Raw genomic sequence first — 18,747 nt, 5'->3', positions numbered from 1 at the left:
CGGCCACAGCCAGACAGCCTGTTAGTACCAAATAAACCCTTTGGCCACTGCCACTGTGCTGCTTCAAGGAGGATCAGACCCCAGGATGAGCAGCAACAAATCCTAGACCTGAGGATTTCATATGTGGCCAAAGAAAGATGGTGGGATGGGCAAGGGTGCTGTGGAGAATTGAGCTGGAAGGAGGCAATGAGGTGGCCATTGGGGCTGGGCTGGGCTGGGCCACGATAAATCAGGTCAAGGGTTGGGGGCAGAGAAGGGATAACTAAGCAAAGGAGGCTGGTCTGCTGAGAGAAGCTGCAGTGACACCACAAGGTTCTATAAGCAATGGACGGCAGGGGTCGCCTCTTTTGGTGCATAACTCAGTTTCTGTGAGTCTTGGTCATGTGTGGTATCTGGTCCTTATTGCAGGCCTTCCATAACCTCCCTATTAATGTGAACTACTTTAGGAGGGGTTTTGAATCATACACCCAAAGGGGCTCAAGTGAAAATATTTACTTGCTGTCATGAGTAAGAGTTGGATTTAAAGTGATTAAAAATGAGGACTCTGTCCCTACTCAATCCAATGAGAAAATATAGAGAGCTACAACTTTGCCTCACAGACTTGAGTCCTAATGTCTCTGAGTTCTTTTTGGCTAATATATGGCTCTGGCTACCTGGGTTGCTTGGTGAGAGGTTCTAGTCCATCAAGACATAAATATGCCTGTGACCACGACTCATTCCAACAATGCATCAGTATGATCATTCTCACTCACCAAGAAAAATGTACTTACCTTTATTATTCCCAAGGATTCGATATCCTAAGAATTCGATTCAACAAATTATTTATTGAGCATATGTCAGACACTTCTGTTGTTTATACACCATTCCCCTACGCTTCCTGTTAACAGAATCCCAGCTCTTCCAGGAATCGAGTGGCTTCAGACTTTAGAAAGGCCAGCCACCTTTCGAACTGCAGGGATTAGAAGCAAGCGAAGCACCTTACAGCCCATGTAACACACGGGAAAAGTCACTGGGGGCGACTCTGATGGCTTTCCTTGGTTTTCACAGGAACACAGGGAAGGCTCATGCTGTCATTGGGCATGTTAGTGTGTGAAGATGTCCGTGATGCTTGGGATCACAGCACTCAACCTGTGACCTGAGAACTCACTGGAGGACAACAGCTAATACCCTCAGGATGGCAGAGCAGGGAACTGGAAAGACCCTACATCCTTGATGATGTCACCCCTGAACATCAAACTAACCAACACGGAACTTCTCCCACCTCTGGACTCTTCCATCTGTAAGATAGTCAGTGCCCTTTGCTCTAAACCAAGTGAGGTTGGGCCTACTATGATTTACAGACCAGAGCCTCCACTTTGTACAAAGACTTGCTCGGCACCACGTACACATGAGAGAACCGAAAGTCGGGTGTTTAGTTTACACCTTTTGGGGGTCAGAAGACATGTGCCTAGGGACTGATTAAATGGCTGCAGATGGCAGGAAGATAGGCAGGTCTGGATAGACCAATATGCATTTTTCTCTGCCCTGCATGGACCAGGTGGCTACAGCTGGCAAGTGTGAAACCTCAGTTACAGGAGTACTCGGTGCCATAGAAACGCCTCCACCAGGGACCTGGGCAACCGCCTCAGCAGCCTGTCAGTGAAGCAGGAAATGACGAGGGCAAAACCTTTTTTCCAAAACAGAGTTGAAAGGCACCCACTACCTCAGAAGCAACAAAATCAGAGATCCTCAATCTCGATGAAACCTGTCCCATTCTTAACACCCCTGTGTGGCACAGCTGCTTAGCAACCAGGGGCCAAATAGGACGGGGGAGGGCTGACCAACCCGTGAGTGTGCGCAATGAAAGGGCCTCTTAATCTTTAGCCAACTGAGTGAGTGCCAGCTCCTCACTGAGTGTTAGGCCAGGAACATTGAAATGAAGATGTTCCTGACACAGCTGCCCCCATGAGGTGCCTGGGGCTGGGTGCTGACACAGACCAATGTGGTGTGGCATGAGGAGCAGCATCCTCTGGAGGCTGCAGAAGAGTCTCAATCCCTGCCAGGGGGGCAGGAAGTGCTCGTGCCAGGGGCTGCCACCATGTACCAGGCACTGTTTCTGACCCTTCCCAGAAAGCACCTTACTTAACTATCACAGTGACAGAGAGGTGGGTGTGGTCATCCTGTGCTGTGGACAAAGACCAAGAAATCGAGATCCTAAACAACGTGTTTGAGGTCATACAATGAATCTCAGCTGGAATTCTTGCCCAGACCTCCCACCGCTAAGCTTCCTTAGTATTCCTCTCTTTAGAGAGCAGGTAGTATTTTGAGTGTGAGTTTTCTGGGCAGACAGAAAGGTAAAATACAGTAGCTAAGAGGAGGATTAGAGTTCATAGAGCAATAAACCTGAGGAAGGATGCTCTGGGCCCATCTGCTCCCACCTGGGGTGATGAAGAACCAGGACAGTATTGTATCTCTTTCTCTAGCAGTGGATGGTTCCCTAACAACCTGCAGATGTTAGCTAGTGGCTGATAAAAGCTTCAGGATTGGAAAGCAAGTTGGCTTTGCCAAGTAGGGTTGAAAACGCACACCCCACAACACAGGTTTCCTCTTAGGTATAATACACGTGTGTGTGTGTATCAGGAGACCAGTACAAGAGTGTCCAACAGTGGCCTCATGTATCCAACAACCTGGAAACCACACAAATACCCTAATGCAGTGTGGTAGAGAAATAATTTGTGTATTTGACAATGGGGTGCTCAACAACAGTGAAAATGAAAAGAAACATAGCCACGTGTATTAGCATGGGTGAACTCCACGAACGCAATGTTCAGTGAAGAAGCAAGACATAGGACCAGCAGTTGGCATAATGGCTATGTCACTGGACTCCCATATAGTCCACTGCAGATTCCGGACCTGGTGGTCTAAACTCACGCTGGGTGCATGTGCGTGCCTGCCCAAAATCCCAAGAGGAGAATGGAGGAAAAGGGATTGCGGTGTGGCCATCCCCCCCGGGGGGTGATTTCTCACCTTCTGTCTGTCTCTCTCTGTCTTTCTGGTGAGTGCACGCAGCTTACAGCAAAAAAACTCTCCAAAACAACAACAACAACAACAAAAACAAGAAGCAAGACACAGAAAACATTCAAAATGGGACTGCCTATATAAATTGCTAGAACATACAATACAAAACTCCACTGGTAAGGATGTTTAGACTGTGAAAACTAGACTGAGAAACAAGGGACTGGTAAAAGTCAGGATGGTGGTTTCTCCTGGGGAGGGACAGCCAGCTGGAGGTGACCTTGGAAGGAAGCCCAGGGGATGTTAGTGATATTGGGGATTTTGCTTCAGCTGGGGACACAGAGTCTATTTTATTGTTCTCTGTCTCATAGAGACACTACATAAATATTTGTGTTTCTGTATAAATATGTGTGTATAATTATTATATATTTATTTCTATATGTGTAAAATATTTCATGGGCAAAACCTAAGAATAGTATAGCTAGCTTGAGAAGAAGAAAAAAAAAAGCCATCTCAGATGCAATTTCAAATGTATTTTCCACTCGAAACATTTCACTATAACTCAGCCAGACTCAGCTTCATCACCTGGGACAAGCCTAGCGGCTGGTGTCAAGCTCTGGGCAGTTTCTTTGAAAACAATTTGCCCAGAAATGCACTCTTGGACAGAGTTGAGGTTCTGAATTTTAACAGCCTGCTGGGCTAGATGGTCCCTTCCTACCCTCAGTCTTCACCAGAGCTTTGGCAGCTCTGACCCAACCCTCAGCAGGGTTTGAGTCTAATCCTAGACCATGCTGGTTTCTCGACAGACAGCTGAAACGTAAGTTCAAGACTCCTGGGCCGGGCTCCACAGGCATGGCTGTTTTTCTCACCTTTACTTGGGAAGCACAGGACAAAGAGACCACTCCTGCATGAATTCCACAGCAGCTGCTGGGCTCACTTCCCTCACCCATTCATCCAGCATCTCCCTCTTGCTGTTACATTAAAGCTCAAAAAATCTTGATCCTGAGCTCCAAGGCCACAAGTGATTTGCCTTTTGCTGGCCCCCATTGTCTTGACATACTGTAACCCAGGCCTGCTGGCCTTTTTTCTGATCACCCATCAAACCCTGGTGTGTGTCAGAGCCTGCTCCCTGTTGCTCCCACCTCTTGCCAAGTCTCAGGTAACCCCCACTCTCTATTTTCTTGGTATAAAAGAAAGAATATACGTGAAGTACCTGGCATGGAGTAGGTGCTCAATGAACAGGAGCTGCTCTCCTGTTACTATGGTCCGACTTGTACACTTTCTGGCTGGATCTTGTCCTCCTTTCAGCCAGTCTCCTGCTGGATCTGGAGTTGGGATGACCTGGACCTGAAAAAGAAAAGATAATCAGACAGAGCTTGGGGAGAAAGGGAACCATCTAAGAATCAAAGGGATGTCTGCTTTGGAAGAAAAGGTCAGAAAGTAGGGAGGTGGGGACCAGCAGATGGCATAATGGTTACATCGCTGGATTCCCACATGGTCGACTCTACTTCAAATCCTGGACTCGGAGACTTCAAACTCACGCTGAGCTCATGAGTGTGTGCATGTCTAAAGTCATGAGAGGAGACTAGAGGAGAAGAGATTGTGGTATGGCCAACTCCCCAGGGGGTGATTTCTCATTGTCTCTCTGGTGAGCACATGCATCCTGTTACAAAAATCTCTAAAAAATAAAAGAAAATATGGGGGTGTTTCTCTAGGTGACATGGACCATGTGGACTAAGGAGGAGCTACTAGAGTAGAGGGGCTTGTGCTTACCCAGGGGAGGGGACAGCCTAGAAGGCCACCAACCACTGGTCTTACAACCTCTAGGAACAGAGAGAAGGGCAGGTGGTAGCCTTGGAGTTATTCAAGGGCAGTGTGGGAGAGCTCTACTGGGCTTTGATAACAACATCTGCAGGGTGCGGACACTCTCATCAGCTACTAATTCAGCAGGTCAAAAGCAGCAAACCACGTTCCCGAGCCCAGAAGAGTTCCCTTCACTGTGAGTTATGTCTTCAGCCTCCAGCTCGCTGTGGGTCTGGGCAGGAACACACCACGCTGCACACGCGCTGTAATTTCCCAAAGGTGGCGTTCCTTATGGTGACTGACAGGCCGTTGTTAATACCCACTCAGCTGCTCCTGGAGCCCAGCTGTAATTGTGGGTTTTGGGGGAAGGGCCAGTTTTCCTTTTGGAGAAATGAGGCCAGGGAGAGGGGAAAGGTGAGGTTTCAACCCTGAAAAGGTGAAGAGGGGCCTCACACCTGTCCTGACAGTTGCCTGGGACACTGTGTGGGGTGTCAGAGCAGCTGCTCCAAGGCCGTTCCACTGGAGAGTGACAGGGACCATGGGGTGCCGCTGTTTAATCAGAAACTTGCTAGGTTTTGGCTTTGAGGATTAATCACAGGTGACATGAGATATCCCAGGGCTGACAGAAGCTGCTCTTGTCGAGTGTCAGCTTGGGTCAGAGTGAGCTGTCAGAGGCCCTTGGCCCCGGGGAGGTGGCAGCGATGTGCATCTTTGGAGGACACCCTCTCCTTGGTGTCCTTGTGGCTACCCTGCTCCATGGCTGGAACAGGAACAGTCACATGGCTGCCCAAGGCTGTGGCCAGGGCAGGGGAGGAGGCATGTTGCGGAGTGCCCCAGCAAAGATCAGCGGGGCAATCCACAGGCCAGTGAGTGAATGTGAGGGAAATTATACTCTTTTGCATTTACATGCTTTTTCTTTTTTCTTTTTAAGAAAACACTGTTTTTTTTACTATCAGAATAAAAGGCACTTAAAACAAGGAATTCTTTAATTTTATTTATTATTTTTTTGAATTATTTTATTTAACTTTATTTATTTATTTTAATTTGACCAGAGAGGGACAGAGTGAGAGTGAGAGAGAACGAGCGAGGGAGAGAGAGAAAGTAAGAAAGCAAGCCGCCAGGTCTGAGACTCGAACCTCAGACAGTCGTGTGGGAGTCCAGCGCTCTTACCCACCATGCCACCTGCCGATGCTTTTATTATTATCATTTTAAATTTTCTATAGGGCACATGGATTCAAAAGAGAGAGAGAGAGAGAGAGAGAGAGAGAGAGAGAGAGAGAGAAAGCTGCCAGGTCTAGGACTCAAACTGTTGTCAGCCACGTGGGAGTCCAGTGCCTAATCATCATGTCACCTGCTGACCCCATATAAGGCATTTTTTAAATGATAAAAACCAAGGTTTTAATTGTAAGAAAGAAAAAATAGGTGTGTACAAATGCCCTTGATGTTTCACTTTCCCACCATGTATGTCAATATAGGTCTGGAAAATGGAGGTTCAAGACAAACATTAAAGACAATGAACTTTCTGTTTCTGCCCTTGGCATTTTTACTACAGCCTTTGAGAATTTGGTCCTAAGTTAAGGGAAAAGTCCTAGGATTTTGTTTGGATAAATTAATCTCGTAATCATTTGAGAGACTGACCTATAGGTATCACATTGAACTGACAAAAACATCACCCCTTCTGCTGATGAACTATTCACTGTGTGCCAGGCACTTTGTTAAGCATAACTGATAAACCTCAGGTACCTTGAGGTAGATGGTATCATCATCACCATCATCATCATATTTTAGCCAAGAGAATATGAGCCCAGAGAGCTTCAAGGTCATATAATGAGCATAAAAGGTAGGATTTGGATCCAAGGTTCTCTGACTTGCCCTTAGTTACCACCACACAACCTCTAATGGGCTTTATATTTATTTATTTGAGTTTGCTATAGGGCATGTGTGCTAGTCAGAAAGTCTCTCAGGGGGATGGCCATGCCACAGTCTCTTCTCCTCCATTCTCCTCTAGGGAGTTTGGGGACACAAGCACATGCATCCAGTGTGTTTTTCAAGCCACCACAGCTTGAACCTCACAGTCAGCCTTGTGGGATCCAGCTGCCTTCTCCTCCATGCCACCTGCTGGCCCGGATTACTATTATGATTTTTAAAGTTTACTTTTTAAAAGAAAGCATGTGTACAAAAGATTCCTGACATGTCCCTTTAACATATAAAACTCCTGCTTCAGACCCCCGGGGTGCTCTTTCTCTCAATAAACTTTCCTTTTTCTCTTGGAAAAAAAGAAAAAGAACGGAAGCCAAGTCCGAAGATGGCAGATGTTGGTTCAAGGTTAAAAAGAACAACTATTGCATCTCCAAAACGGAATCAGTTGCTTAGTGGATTATAAATTCCTTATCATCAGTGATATTCAAATGCAATCAATGCCCATTCACCCTACAGTGACGCCTATTAGTTGACAAGCAGAATGTAGATTTTTGTTGCCTCTCACTTAAGAATAAATGGGGAGCCAAGGATCACTTGATATTTGAGGAAAGTCTCCACGTGAAAGGCAGAGATCAAAAAAGACAAACTGACACTGGGAACCTGCAGGAAGCAGACAATGGAGTAAGAGAAAACTTAAAAGAACACAACTGATACTTAATATCCAATAAAAGATAAGACATTACATCCATGAAACAATAGTAGGATGCTATGAAAAGAGATCAATCAAAGAACAAGAAAGGGTTTTCAGCAACTAATAATAAGGTAGTAGAAATTTTAAATCAATAGAAGCTTTGGAATATAAACTTCCAAAAAGTTACAGAAAAAGTGAAAGAGGAAGAAGAAAGAGAAAATGAGGTCAATTTAGAAGATCAAATATATAATAAATAAAAATCCTAAAAAAAAGATGACAGAGATTGTGTTTCTTTTCTTGTCTATCTTTCTGGAATATAATGTAAGTTAAGAGAGAAAATTACCAGAAGCATATTAGAGAATTCTCTGACTGTAGGAACACGAGTCTTTAGATTTACAGAGCCATTCACATGCTCAACACAAAAAGAACCTTCTCAGAGTACATCACTGAGATTTCAGGCTTCCAGGAACTAAGAGAAGACTTTAGAAGCCCCTAGGGGGAAAAATTTCAGGTTGCATGTGGAGGATTGGAAGCAAGAGTGGCATCAGATCTCTCAATAGCAATACTGAAGCTGGGAGATGGTGAGGCTATACCTTCCTATTTTTTGACAGAAAATGCCTTTACCCAGAATTTTAAAGCTACTCAAACTACTATGTGTGAAAATAAAATGGAGCTATTTTTAGAAAGGCAAGTGTTCTACATATTTATCTCTTATGTACCATTCCTTAGGAAAACCAAAGGATATGCTCCAGCAAAATGAAGGAATAAGGCAATAAAGAGGAAGGTATGGAGCTAGAGCATGGAATCTGACTGAAGAAAGCAACAAGGAAGTCCAAGAATGGAAGCCAAGCAACAAGGAGCAACTTGTCAAGATGACAGCAAGATCATGGAGGTTCCAGAGGGTGAGGATGGGGGGAGTGTTGCCAGGGTAAAAGTAATGAACTGATATATTTGATAATTTGGGAATTAATATTGTTATGCAGATGACAATCTGAGAGCCAGATTGGGGGAAAAATCAACAATAGATTCATTATAAAACAAAACAAAACTGAATGAATTTTTTTAAAAGGCAATATTAACTCTATGAGAAAAGTCTAGACAATCATAATACACAGCTTGCCTCAATATCAGCATTATTTACTGAGTCACAATAATGGTAAATCCCACCAATGATTTAATGCAAAAACTTATGACCTTCTGTGATGAGAGAATGGATGAAGGGGAAGTTCTTGGAGTGGAAACACAGATTTGGAGTAGGGTAGTAAAAAGATTACTTGCTTCCTGGACTCCATATTTTCCTCTTTATTGCTTTCCTCCCTCACTTTGCTAGAACATATACTCTAATAGCTGCTTCTGAAGAGGTATGTGGTATCTTCCATATGCCAGATCTAGTACTAAGTGTTCTACATGGACCAACCCTATGGGGTAGATACTACTGTCATCATTTTAAAGAAGAGGAAACAGAAGGTCAGAGAGGTTGTCCAGCAACTCGCCCCATTTCTGTCTCATCCTTGGGCCTTATTCTTAGTAGGTGGTCAATGTATATTTGTTGAGTGAATAAAGGAAAAAAAAAACCTATGAAATCTTGACTAAAATAAACAGCAAGGTTGCTTTTACTTCAAATCCAGAAATCACTAAGCCCTGTAGAAATGAGCTGCCTTTGAGGGATAGACACCTCTTCTTTCCAAGAGTTGCTCCAGTGTAAAAGCTTGGGATACAAAAGACAGTCAATGGTCAATCAGATAAATGCATCTCTGGGTAATTGATCTGCCTAGATGATTGGAGTGAGCAGCTTAGTAGGTAGCATTTAATTATTCCAATGAAACCTCCACTTAATTGAAAGGACTTCTGGCAAAAAAAGAAAGGGTTATTTAAAATGATGATCTACTACTACTCATGAGGAAAGACTGAAGAGACGCTGGTATACACCCAGACTCCAGTCATCCACAGCATTTTCAGCTCTGAAATGAAAGCATTATGGAAGAGGACTAGAACCATCCCTCTGTGCATCCCCTCCCCCTTTTCCTCCCTTTCATTCTCACAAAAAGGGCAGTCATAGAGCAGCTTTTCTAGAGTCTTTTCTGGCATCCCAGTTAACTTTTTAACCTCTTCCTCAGTTCATTCAAACGAAATACTGAGATGATAATCTTTCTCATCAATTAACATGTGTACAGCAATCAGTAGAGCTGCACTGATACATATTTTGAAAGCAGCAATTATCATTTAAAATTCACGTTGGAGTGGCAGACACTGCCAGCTCCTGATCCAATATCTGTTCTCTCTTACTTATTAACAGATTCCTAATTTTATTTGAGGCATGACTGAGCTCATCTAAAATACTGTACTTCAGCCTCTCTTGCAGCTAGAGGTAGCCATATGACATAATTTTGGTTGATGAGATGTAAGTGGAAGTTTCTGAGTGAGATGCCTAGGCAGGTTCCTTAAAGAGAGTAGAAAGCACAGCCATGATTTGCTCTGCAGGCTGGGACCAAAAGAGAGACCTGGGTTCAATTTCTGGTCCAACTTAAAGACTGGACACGGTGATGAGTACTTGTAATCCCAGTGACACAAGAGGCAGGAGGACCTAGAGCTCAAAGATGGCCTGGGAATATAGCAAGATCCCGTCTGAAACAGAGGTGGGCATGGTAGCGCACAACTAAGGTTCCAGCTGGGAGGTTGAGAAAGGAGGAGGGGATGAAGTGAGACTTCATACTAAAAATAAATAAATAAGATGGGAAGAACCTTTTACTTGTCTTGTCTTGCTACTTGGAATATTGATGTAATGATAGAAAACAAGCCGCTGTTTCATAATCAGGAAGACAAGTCTGTGTCCTAAGGATGATTGAATAGGATGCTATAAGAACCATGGGTGACTTGATGGTAGCCCTGGAGAGCTAACCTTTCAGTTCTTGGTCCATGAGAAGAACAAAATCCCTAGTATGTATCAAATCTGTGTTTTCGCCAGCTGAAAACAATTCTAACTGATGTAGGTGACAAATAAGATCCTCATCTTCTAAGTCATATAGGTCCCAGCCACAGGAACACTAAAATCTGAGAAACTGCCTTATCTATCTGTTTTCATTCCTTTCTTCTAGATATAAAAACAGAGTCAAGCAATCAATAAGAACTAGGTACTGCCTGTGTATAAAGAGCTGTGGGAGAGAGAAACAAATGGTGTGAGTCCGAGGGATTGCCAATACTGTAAGGAAATAAGGACCACCTAGGAAATGGTAACTAACAGACCACACCGTTGTCCATTTGCATAGTCATTCTTGGCTTCTGGTGCATAATCAGAGCAGTGTATGCCACCTGCCTGCTGTGTTCCTGCCTCAACTTCTCAACCATGCCCACTCATACTTTGGTCAATGTAGTCACTTCCTAAACCTCTATGACACCCAGTAGATTCCATCTTTACTTTTGTAAACACTCCTTCTTTCATATGCACCCAACCTCCTCATCCCCTATGACAGCCAAGCTTCTCATGCATCATCCTAGGCCCAGCTGGCCCCTCTGCCCAGAGTACTGCCTACTACTCCCAGGCATCTTCTTGAGCACCAGACTTCCTGTGATATTTATACCTGAAACTCCTCAAGTGACTACATTCATCTATTTTCACATGACCTGGGCCAAAGGCTAATGGCTTCTGTGGTTAAAAATGTCTTTACTTGATACCTTTTAGGAAAAGAAGAAGTATCAATAGAATGTAAGAATAGGCAGCTTTGGCACATCTGCTACACCCACAGTCCAAGGGTCTGACCAAACATCAACTCCTCTACTTGCCCAGGCCCTACAACATGTTCAAACTTATTCTGTAGTAACTCTGGACTTGTAGAATGAATTTTGGAAGGGCATACAATGCTTTCATTACCGAAGGATATTGCTGTTTCCACCCCCCAGCTCTCATTTTTCTAACAGTACTGCAGAAAAGCTTTTGAAAAAAGCACAATTAAGAGTGACAGATTTAAATTGTACTGAAATGCATATCAATTTATCACATTGGTGCTTTATGAGCAGTTACCCTGCCTGAATTCCAGGGCGGTGCACACAGTCAATTGACAGCTCTTATGGCCGTTGTGAGCCATGGCTGGACCACACTGCCAAACCTACATCCCAGAGTGAGGTCACCCTCTTGGTCTCCCATCAAGTGCAGCTGTGCTACAGTACCAAACAGGGTAAAATACTGACCTTGATGATAATGAAAGACTGTTCTCCCCTGCTGTGGCCTTTGAAGACTGGTCAACAAATCTGTCTTCACCACAGGATACCAGTACGTAACTGAGACCACCAGCTGATTCCAATTCTAGACCTCCCCCGGCTTTCAAAGACGGCCCTTTGCTTCATCTGCAGGACTGATGACATTCTTTTTCACTGGTATATTCTTCAATGTATTGGCTATTATTTTATCATTTGGTTGGGACAAACTTGGGGAAGTTGATGTCCTCCTTTGAATTCTTCACGTAAGTTTCAGTTTGGAACTATGCTATCTGTAGGTAGTTTTCAATATACGCTTGTTTAATCGAATGCACTAACGATCTAAGGTTTTATGATAAAAAACACTCCATTATCGGGACAGCAGGTAGTGTGGTGGTTAAGGTGCCGGACTCCCATATAGCTGACCATTGTTCAAGTCCTGGATCTGGTGGCTTGCTTTTTCAATTTTCTTCTCTCTATTTCTTAGTGTCTCTCTCTCTGGTGAGTGCACATGCCAAGTAGCAAATTAAAAAAAAAAAAAAAGATAAAATAAAATAAATAATTCTTTAAAAAAATTCCATTATCACAGAGTCATATTCAGTATCAGTAAACCAAGAGCTTAGTGAAGGGCCAGCAGGTGGCATAGTGGTCAAGGAGTGAGCTGGACTCGATGTAGCCCACAGTGGTTTGAGTCCTGGACCTGGTGGCTTGAAACTCATGGTGGGCATGAGTGTGTGTGCATGCCTAAAATTTTAGGGGAGAATGGAAGAGAAGAGATTGCAGCATAGTCATCCCTCCTGGGGGGTGATTTCTTGCTTTCTGTCTATCTCTCTGATGAGTATCCACACCCTATTGTAAAAATCTCTCAAAACGAAACAAAACTTGGTGAACCCCAGTACCATGCTTAGCTCAGGCTGGCTCACCAAGGAGTCTTGTCCGACAATCCCAAGTGAAGTCACAACTCCCCTTTCTTGGAGTCAGGATGTTGAGCACAACTAACACTTTTGTGCTTTGTACCCTGTCTCAATACTTTTGTGCCCATCCCAGCTGTGAGTTCCTTGGGAGGAGGCCTGTGTTGCACCCATTTGTGTCTTGCTAGTATCCTGTAAGCCATACTTCCATAGAATGAGTTAATCAGCAAGTCTCTTTCTAGAGCAGATACAAAAGCAACTCCAACGTGTGACACAGACTGTGTATTTCTGTGCATAAATTAGTTTAAGTTTTGGAAGAAGAGAGATGGGAGGAAATCATGAGTGACCATGGAGAGCAGCCAATCTGAAAACATGTGATTAAAACATGTGGAGTGTAGGGACCAGCAGTTAGTGTAATGGCTATGTCGCTGGACTCCCACATAGTCGACCGCGGTTTGCATCCTGGACCCGGTGGCTTAAAACTCACGCCGGGCGTGTGTGCGTGCGTGCCCAAGATCCCAAGAGGAGAATGGAGGAGAAGGGATTGCGGCATGGCCATCCCCCCTGGGGGGTAATTTCTCGCTTTCTGTCTCTCTGTCTCGCTCTGTCTGTCTGTCTGGTGAGTGCACGTGCCCTATAGCAAAACCCTCTCCACAAAAAAAAAAAAAAAAATGTGGCATGTAGACACATGCAAAAAACGTGCTTTTGTAAGCTACTTTAGCAGGACTATTGAAAAGCATTTACACACGAAAGCAGTACCTGCCTGTTGTCAAAGGTTGTCTTCCTGTTGTTGTTAATACCCAATACCCGGATACTGCCCAGTATCCTGGCTAAAAGAAGTCACATGTGTTTATCAGATTGTCTCCCCAAAAAAGATCAGAGAAATTATATGGCGCCAGTCATTTTCACATCTTCAGATGATTTACATCCCAAAACAACTGGCTTTGCATTCTGATTTCTCCTCCCTTATTCTCTTTGCAGTCCACTTCCTTCTTCCCCATTCCTTTTGCATCCCATTTTCCCCTCCCCCCATTGTCTGTCCTTTAAAAGAATAAACCTGAGGTTGGTTCTGGTCACACCTTCTCCATCAGAGAAGCTGTGCCCACCCAGTCCTCGCTTGTGTGTCTTTGTGTGCTTGTTATTGCATTTATTTCTAATCCACAGCCTTCCCCACTCAGAGAAACATGTTCATGCCGAGCTGGTCCCGGCAAGTGACTTTCCGACTTAGGGACTGGGGAAGAAATGTGGAAGAAACGAAATCATACATGGGAAGGCACTGCCCTACACCTGAGAATGAGATCCTGCTCCAGGGAGGCTTTGGACTGTGTGCGGACAGTGGGGAGGACCCAGCAGTTTGAAGAATCTTCTCAGGGAAAAGGTTGGCCCCTTAAGTTTCACAGAAAAGGTCACCAGTGTCATCAAGTAAGAGGCCCCCTCGGAGAACAGCCAAGAAAGAGAACTAGGAAGAGTCTATGGGAGCCACAGTCAGACTTTAAATCTTCCTCTTTCATTTTCTTCTCATCTTATTTGGCTGGGCCTGGAGTCTCAGGGGACTATGAAACAAGGTTAAAAGCAATAGACCGGGCAGGCAACCTGGATGTCTTTGGACGTCTACCCAAGGCTCGTCTGCCAAGTTTGAGAGTGAGGGCATTCCAGAGTAGACTCAGAGTTGGGGAGGGAAAGTCCCACTCATTCATTAACTTATTTGTCATTTATTCACTCATTTGATTGAGTAAGCACTACTAGATGCAGAGAATAAGGCAGAAGAAGAACTAAATTGAAGAATCAGAAAAGGAGAGAAACTTTGATTATGACAAGATTCAGAGAGAAGGAAAAAAAAAGGACAAGAGAGAATAAGACTCAAGTGACAGGAACCAGACAGTGGCAGAGGTAAAACATAATGCTCTGCAAGGATGACCCACATGGGAGGGTTCTAAGTTCATGTCCAGAGACCTCCCTGAGTACTCTAGGCACATGTATGCACACGATCCACGGCTGGCAGGGATGGAGCGTGGCATCAAAACCCTGTTAGAGGTTCTCTCTCACTCACTCTGTCTCAGATGCTTATAGAATAAAGAAACTTAAAAAAGAAAAAGACACAGGGACCAGCAGTTAGTGTAATGGCTATGTCGCTGGACTCCCATATAGTCAACCGCAGTTTGAGTCCCAGACCCGGTGGCTTAAACTCACACCGGGTGCGTGTGCATGCGTGCCCAAGATCCCAAGAGGAGAATGGAGGAGAAGGGATTGCGGCGTGGCCATCCCCCTGGGGGGGTGATTTCTCGCTTTCTGTCTCTCTGTCTCTCTGTCTTTCCGGCGAGCGCATGTGCCCTATAGCAAAAACCTCTAAAAAAAGAAAAATCAAAAAAAGAAAAAAGAAAAGACACGCAAATAAATATGGGAATGTTCAGAGATGGGAAAAGAAGGCAGGAAAAGAGAAAATTGATGGCATATCAACAACAAAAGGCTCACAGACTCCCTGGAAGAAGGATGTGATGAGAAAGGCAGAGGCTGACAAGTGAGGAGAACGAGAGAAAGGAGGAAAGGCTCCTGGAGCTCAGCTGTGGCTGGGCCATAGAGAATGCAAATCGGGAACGCGGCACACTGATGTACCAAGGAAATGCGGAGCGGATCATTGGGTCACTACCTGCAGCTCAAAGGAAGTTATCTCTGGGCCCAGAGCTGGCCCTGAAGCCTCAGGAGCTTCCTTTGAGGCCTCAGCAGCTGGCAGCACAGAGACCAAGCAGCAGTCGCTCCCTCCTGCATTTATGAGACACACTGAAAATATACTTAGAATCGATGCGGCGATCAATTTAAAATGCGTTTCCAGCTGTGGGGCCATCTATTTTATGAAATACAGTGGGGACAGGTAAATGCAGTAACACTTCTAAACACATTTTCATGTGTTGGAAAATAACTCTGCCAACTTTTTCAATCAACTTAGAGCTTAGTATCCAGGAAAGTACAAATTTCAGGTTTTCTAATATTGGAAGAATGGTGATAGTGGTGGTGGATTCTGACTCTAGCTTTCTAATTTCCCATTATCATCCCAGGACCCACCCAAACATGAGATCAGAGGAAGACCCTCCATCATGGCAGCAAAGCCCGAGGAGGAGGCTCAAGGCAGACTGGCTTCCCCCGAGGCCGCCCTGGGCTCCCAGCTACTCTTTCTTGAAAGGCCATCAGGTCTGACCAACATGTGGGTGTAGGAAGCACAGACCTGGGTTATATTTAGGGACTTCCTTTTTTACCCTAAAGTGTCCAAGGCCTGAGGTCAAAGCTGCACTTTCTCCTACATCGGTTCAGTGGGCAGGCTTCCAGGCAGCACAAGAAAAGAAGGGATGGGTTTTTGAGGGCTGAAGCTCTAGTGACTTAGCATGAGTAGCCACTGAGGGTCCTTTCTATTGTAGATGCAGAGTCTAGTGACTGAGGTTCTGCAAATAAGGAAGACATGGCACCTGCCCTTGAGAGGCTAAAATGAGTTGTTTATAGATGAGAAGGGACTTTGTCCCCCCCCCCCCAACTCCCCACTCCCCAAGGTATGGGGGAATGGTTGCAAGAGTTCTACTCTAATTGAACAAAAAGTCAAACCAAAATAATCTGCGGAGAGCTAAAACCGACAGCTCTTCTCTGTGTTCTCATAGGAAGGATGTGGGCCCAAGGCAGGAGAGCCTTGGGTTTGGACGCCCGCAGTACTATGCAGCCTAGGGCACATTGCTTAACTTCTCTGAGCCCCCTTGTATTGATCTGTAAAGTTACACAAAAAGCAGTAACATCTTAAGGCTGTCATTGCACACAAGGTGGACACTTAATCAGTGCCACTTAGTCTACCCTCCTCAGAAGCCAGCAGCAAACTAGAGATAAAACAAAAGTCCTGGGACTGGCAGGTGGGGTGGTGGTTAAGGGCGCTGGACTCCCACATGGCTGACTGCGGTTCAAGTCCCAGACCTGACAGCTTACTTTCTCACTTTCTTTCTCTCTCTCTCTCAGTTTCTGGTCAAATTAAAATAAATAAAGTTAAATAAAATAATTCTTTAAAAAAAAACCCCAAAAGCCCCTACTTAGTTGTCCTGTATAATCACCTGCATACCAAATAGAACTTACAAAGGTAACAGATTTATCCTGGGCCTGGTGGGACCATGACACTCTGTGAGGCTGACCTACTCGGGAACGTTCTTGGTCCATATCAGAGAGACTGGCAGGGGGGGGGGTGGTTAAGGGCGCTGGACTCCCACATGGCTGACTGCGGTTCAAGTCCCAGACCTGACAGCTTACTTTCTCACTTTCTTTCTCTCTCTCTCTCAGTTTCTGGTCAAATTAAAATAAATAAAGTTAAATAAAATAATTCTTTAAAAAAAAACCCCAAAAGCCCCTACTTAGTTGTCCTGTATAATCACCTGCATACCAAATAGAACTTACAAAGGTAACAGATTTATCCTGGGCCTGGTGGGACCATGACACTCTGTGAGGCTGACCTACTCGGGAACGTTCTTGGTCCATATCAGAGACCTCCCTGAGTACACAGAGTGCTCGTGCGTGTCCATGATCTGGAACTGCCTGAAGCTGGGTTGGATCGTGGCATGAGGACACTGTTGAGGGTGCCTGTCTCTGTCTATCTCTCTTGCTCACGGAAAAAAGAAAGAAACTTGCAAGAAAATAATTTATTCTCAATCCTTTGGCCTGGGCTTCTGATTTAAAGTTCACCCACCTGGTGGTGTTAGCATCTCTTTTATTTATGTCTACCATATTCCTTATGATCCCTGGACAGGGACCTACCTCATATTTCCTTGTCTATCCCATGGCCTAGCAAGTGTCTTACATAAACAGGGGTTTAATATTTATGAAGTGATTGATTTCCAATGGATAAGTGCTGGCTTTCTTTTGCTTGTTACAGCTTCCTCCCTTCAGCGGATAAGACCTTTATCTCCCTACGTGTGTTGAGTGTTTTTACCACGACAGGCTGTGATGGGCTCATGTGCCCTTCATCTGTACTCGCGTTGTTTTGCTGTGCCTGCAGTTTGGAGCTAAGCGCCCATCTATCTTGCACTCTCAATCAGTCATGGGTTAGAAGTCTAAATAGGTGTCCCTCCGATTTCTGCCTGCAGGGACACAGCCTTCTTGTTACAAACCATCTTTACTGGGTGAAATGCAGAAGAGCCAGCTGGTCCTACAGTCCACCAGGGACAGCCCAAACCCCACATCACTTTAGGCAACAGCTGATATCTGCAATGCGCTCCTGACCAGGGGCCACGACCCGAATCTGAAGGACCTTCTGCAGCCCAAGGAAAGAGCCTGTTCTGTTCACTGGGGAATTCTAAACTTTGGAAACTGATAAACCATTCTAGTCAGCATTTAGGGGACTACACATAACACTTCACAGAAAGTTAGCAGTAACTTCTTCCCCAGATAACTTTCAGAGGTGACATTTCTGGATGACCAGAGCATGGTGCCTTTGTGCTGAGGCTGTCTGACATGCAGTGGGCACTCGTTCAATCTCAGAGGAGGGCAGAATGACTCAGTCACCAAACCTACAACAGATGTGAAGGGGGAGGCAGACAATAGCTAAGAAAAAAACTGTTGTAAGCGTAGAAGAGTTGGAAAAACTACCCTCCACAATTCTGTATGATCGTGCTTAGGCTGTCTATTACTTGGGCTAGGATTATTCTAGACTGTGGCTGGGCTTCTTTTGAGTTTTTAACTCGACAAGAAAATAAGAGAACCGTCTTAGTATTTAGTATATCAACTCATTCAGGGAAGGCCTCCCAAGAAACCTAAAAGGGCAACAAGTACCATCTCTCAATCCCCAGGGGTTGACAGCCCCATCTGGGGAGGTTTCAGACTCCACATTTGTCCCATTTCCCTTTATTCTGTGTCTTGTCGCAGCTTCATTGTTTATGAGAGGCGTTTTAGAACAAAGCACGATGCCTACGTCCAGCACGCTTATTAACATGATTATTATAACAATGAGCATTTCCATCTGAGATTAGGCGGGCACAGAAGCAAAATTCAAACCAGTCAGATTTCCTATCCTGGAGTGCTTTGCCAAAGAGATGCCAAGGGAGTCCGTTAGTTAAAATGCATTAATTGAGCATCCACTATGTTGAGAACAAAATAGATTTGTACATCCAATTAAATGTTGAGCTTCTGAGAGGGATGGGGGGAGAGGCTCAGAAAGGGTCTCTTTACTTATAACTAACTGCAAAATAAATAACTCTCATGGAACAGGGACCCTCCATT

At 44.7% G+C, this 18,747-nt stretch overlaps 1 protein-coding gene across 6 annotated transcripts in view; it reads right to left on the bottom strand.

The window, feature by feature from the left end:
• CARD11 (caspase recruitment domain family member 11) overlaps positions 1 to 18,747 on the bottom strand; it is a 147,494-nt gene that overhangs the window by 45,437 nt on the left and 83,310 nt on the right. For all 6 annotated transcript variants that reach the window (XM_027768023.1, XM_006167837.3, XM_027768018.1 and 3 more), the window contains exon 2: positions 4,208 to 4,341. In XM_027768023.1, coding sequence (XP_027623824.1) covers positions 4,208 to 4,214 — 7 coding nt within the window. In that variant the 5' untranslated portion in view covers positions 4,215 to 4,341. The remainder of the gene's footprint in view (positions 1 to 4,207; positions 4,342 to 18,747) is intronic.

Source organism: Tupaia chinensis, unplaced genomic scaffold, assembly GCF_000334495.1.
Source record: "Tupaia chinensis unplaced genomic scaffold, TupChi_1.0 Scaffold145208_1, whole genome shotgun sequence".
Lineage (NCBI taxonomy): Eukaryota > Metazoa > Chordata > Mammalia > Scandentia > Tupaiidae > Tupaia > Tupaia belangeri.
Note: the sequence above shows the minus strand (reverse complement) of the source record. Positions and strands in the feature narration are given on the sequence as shown.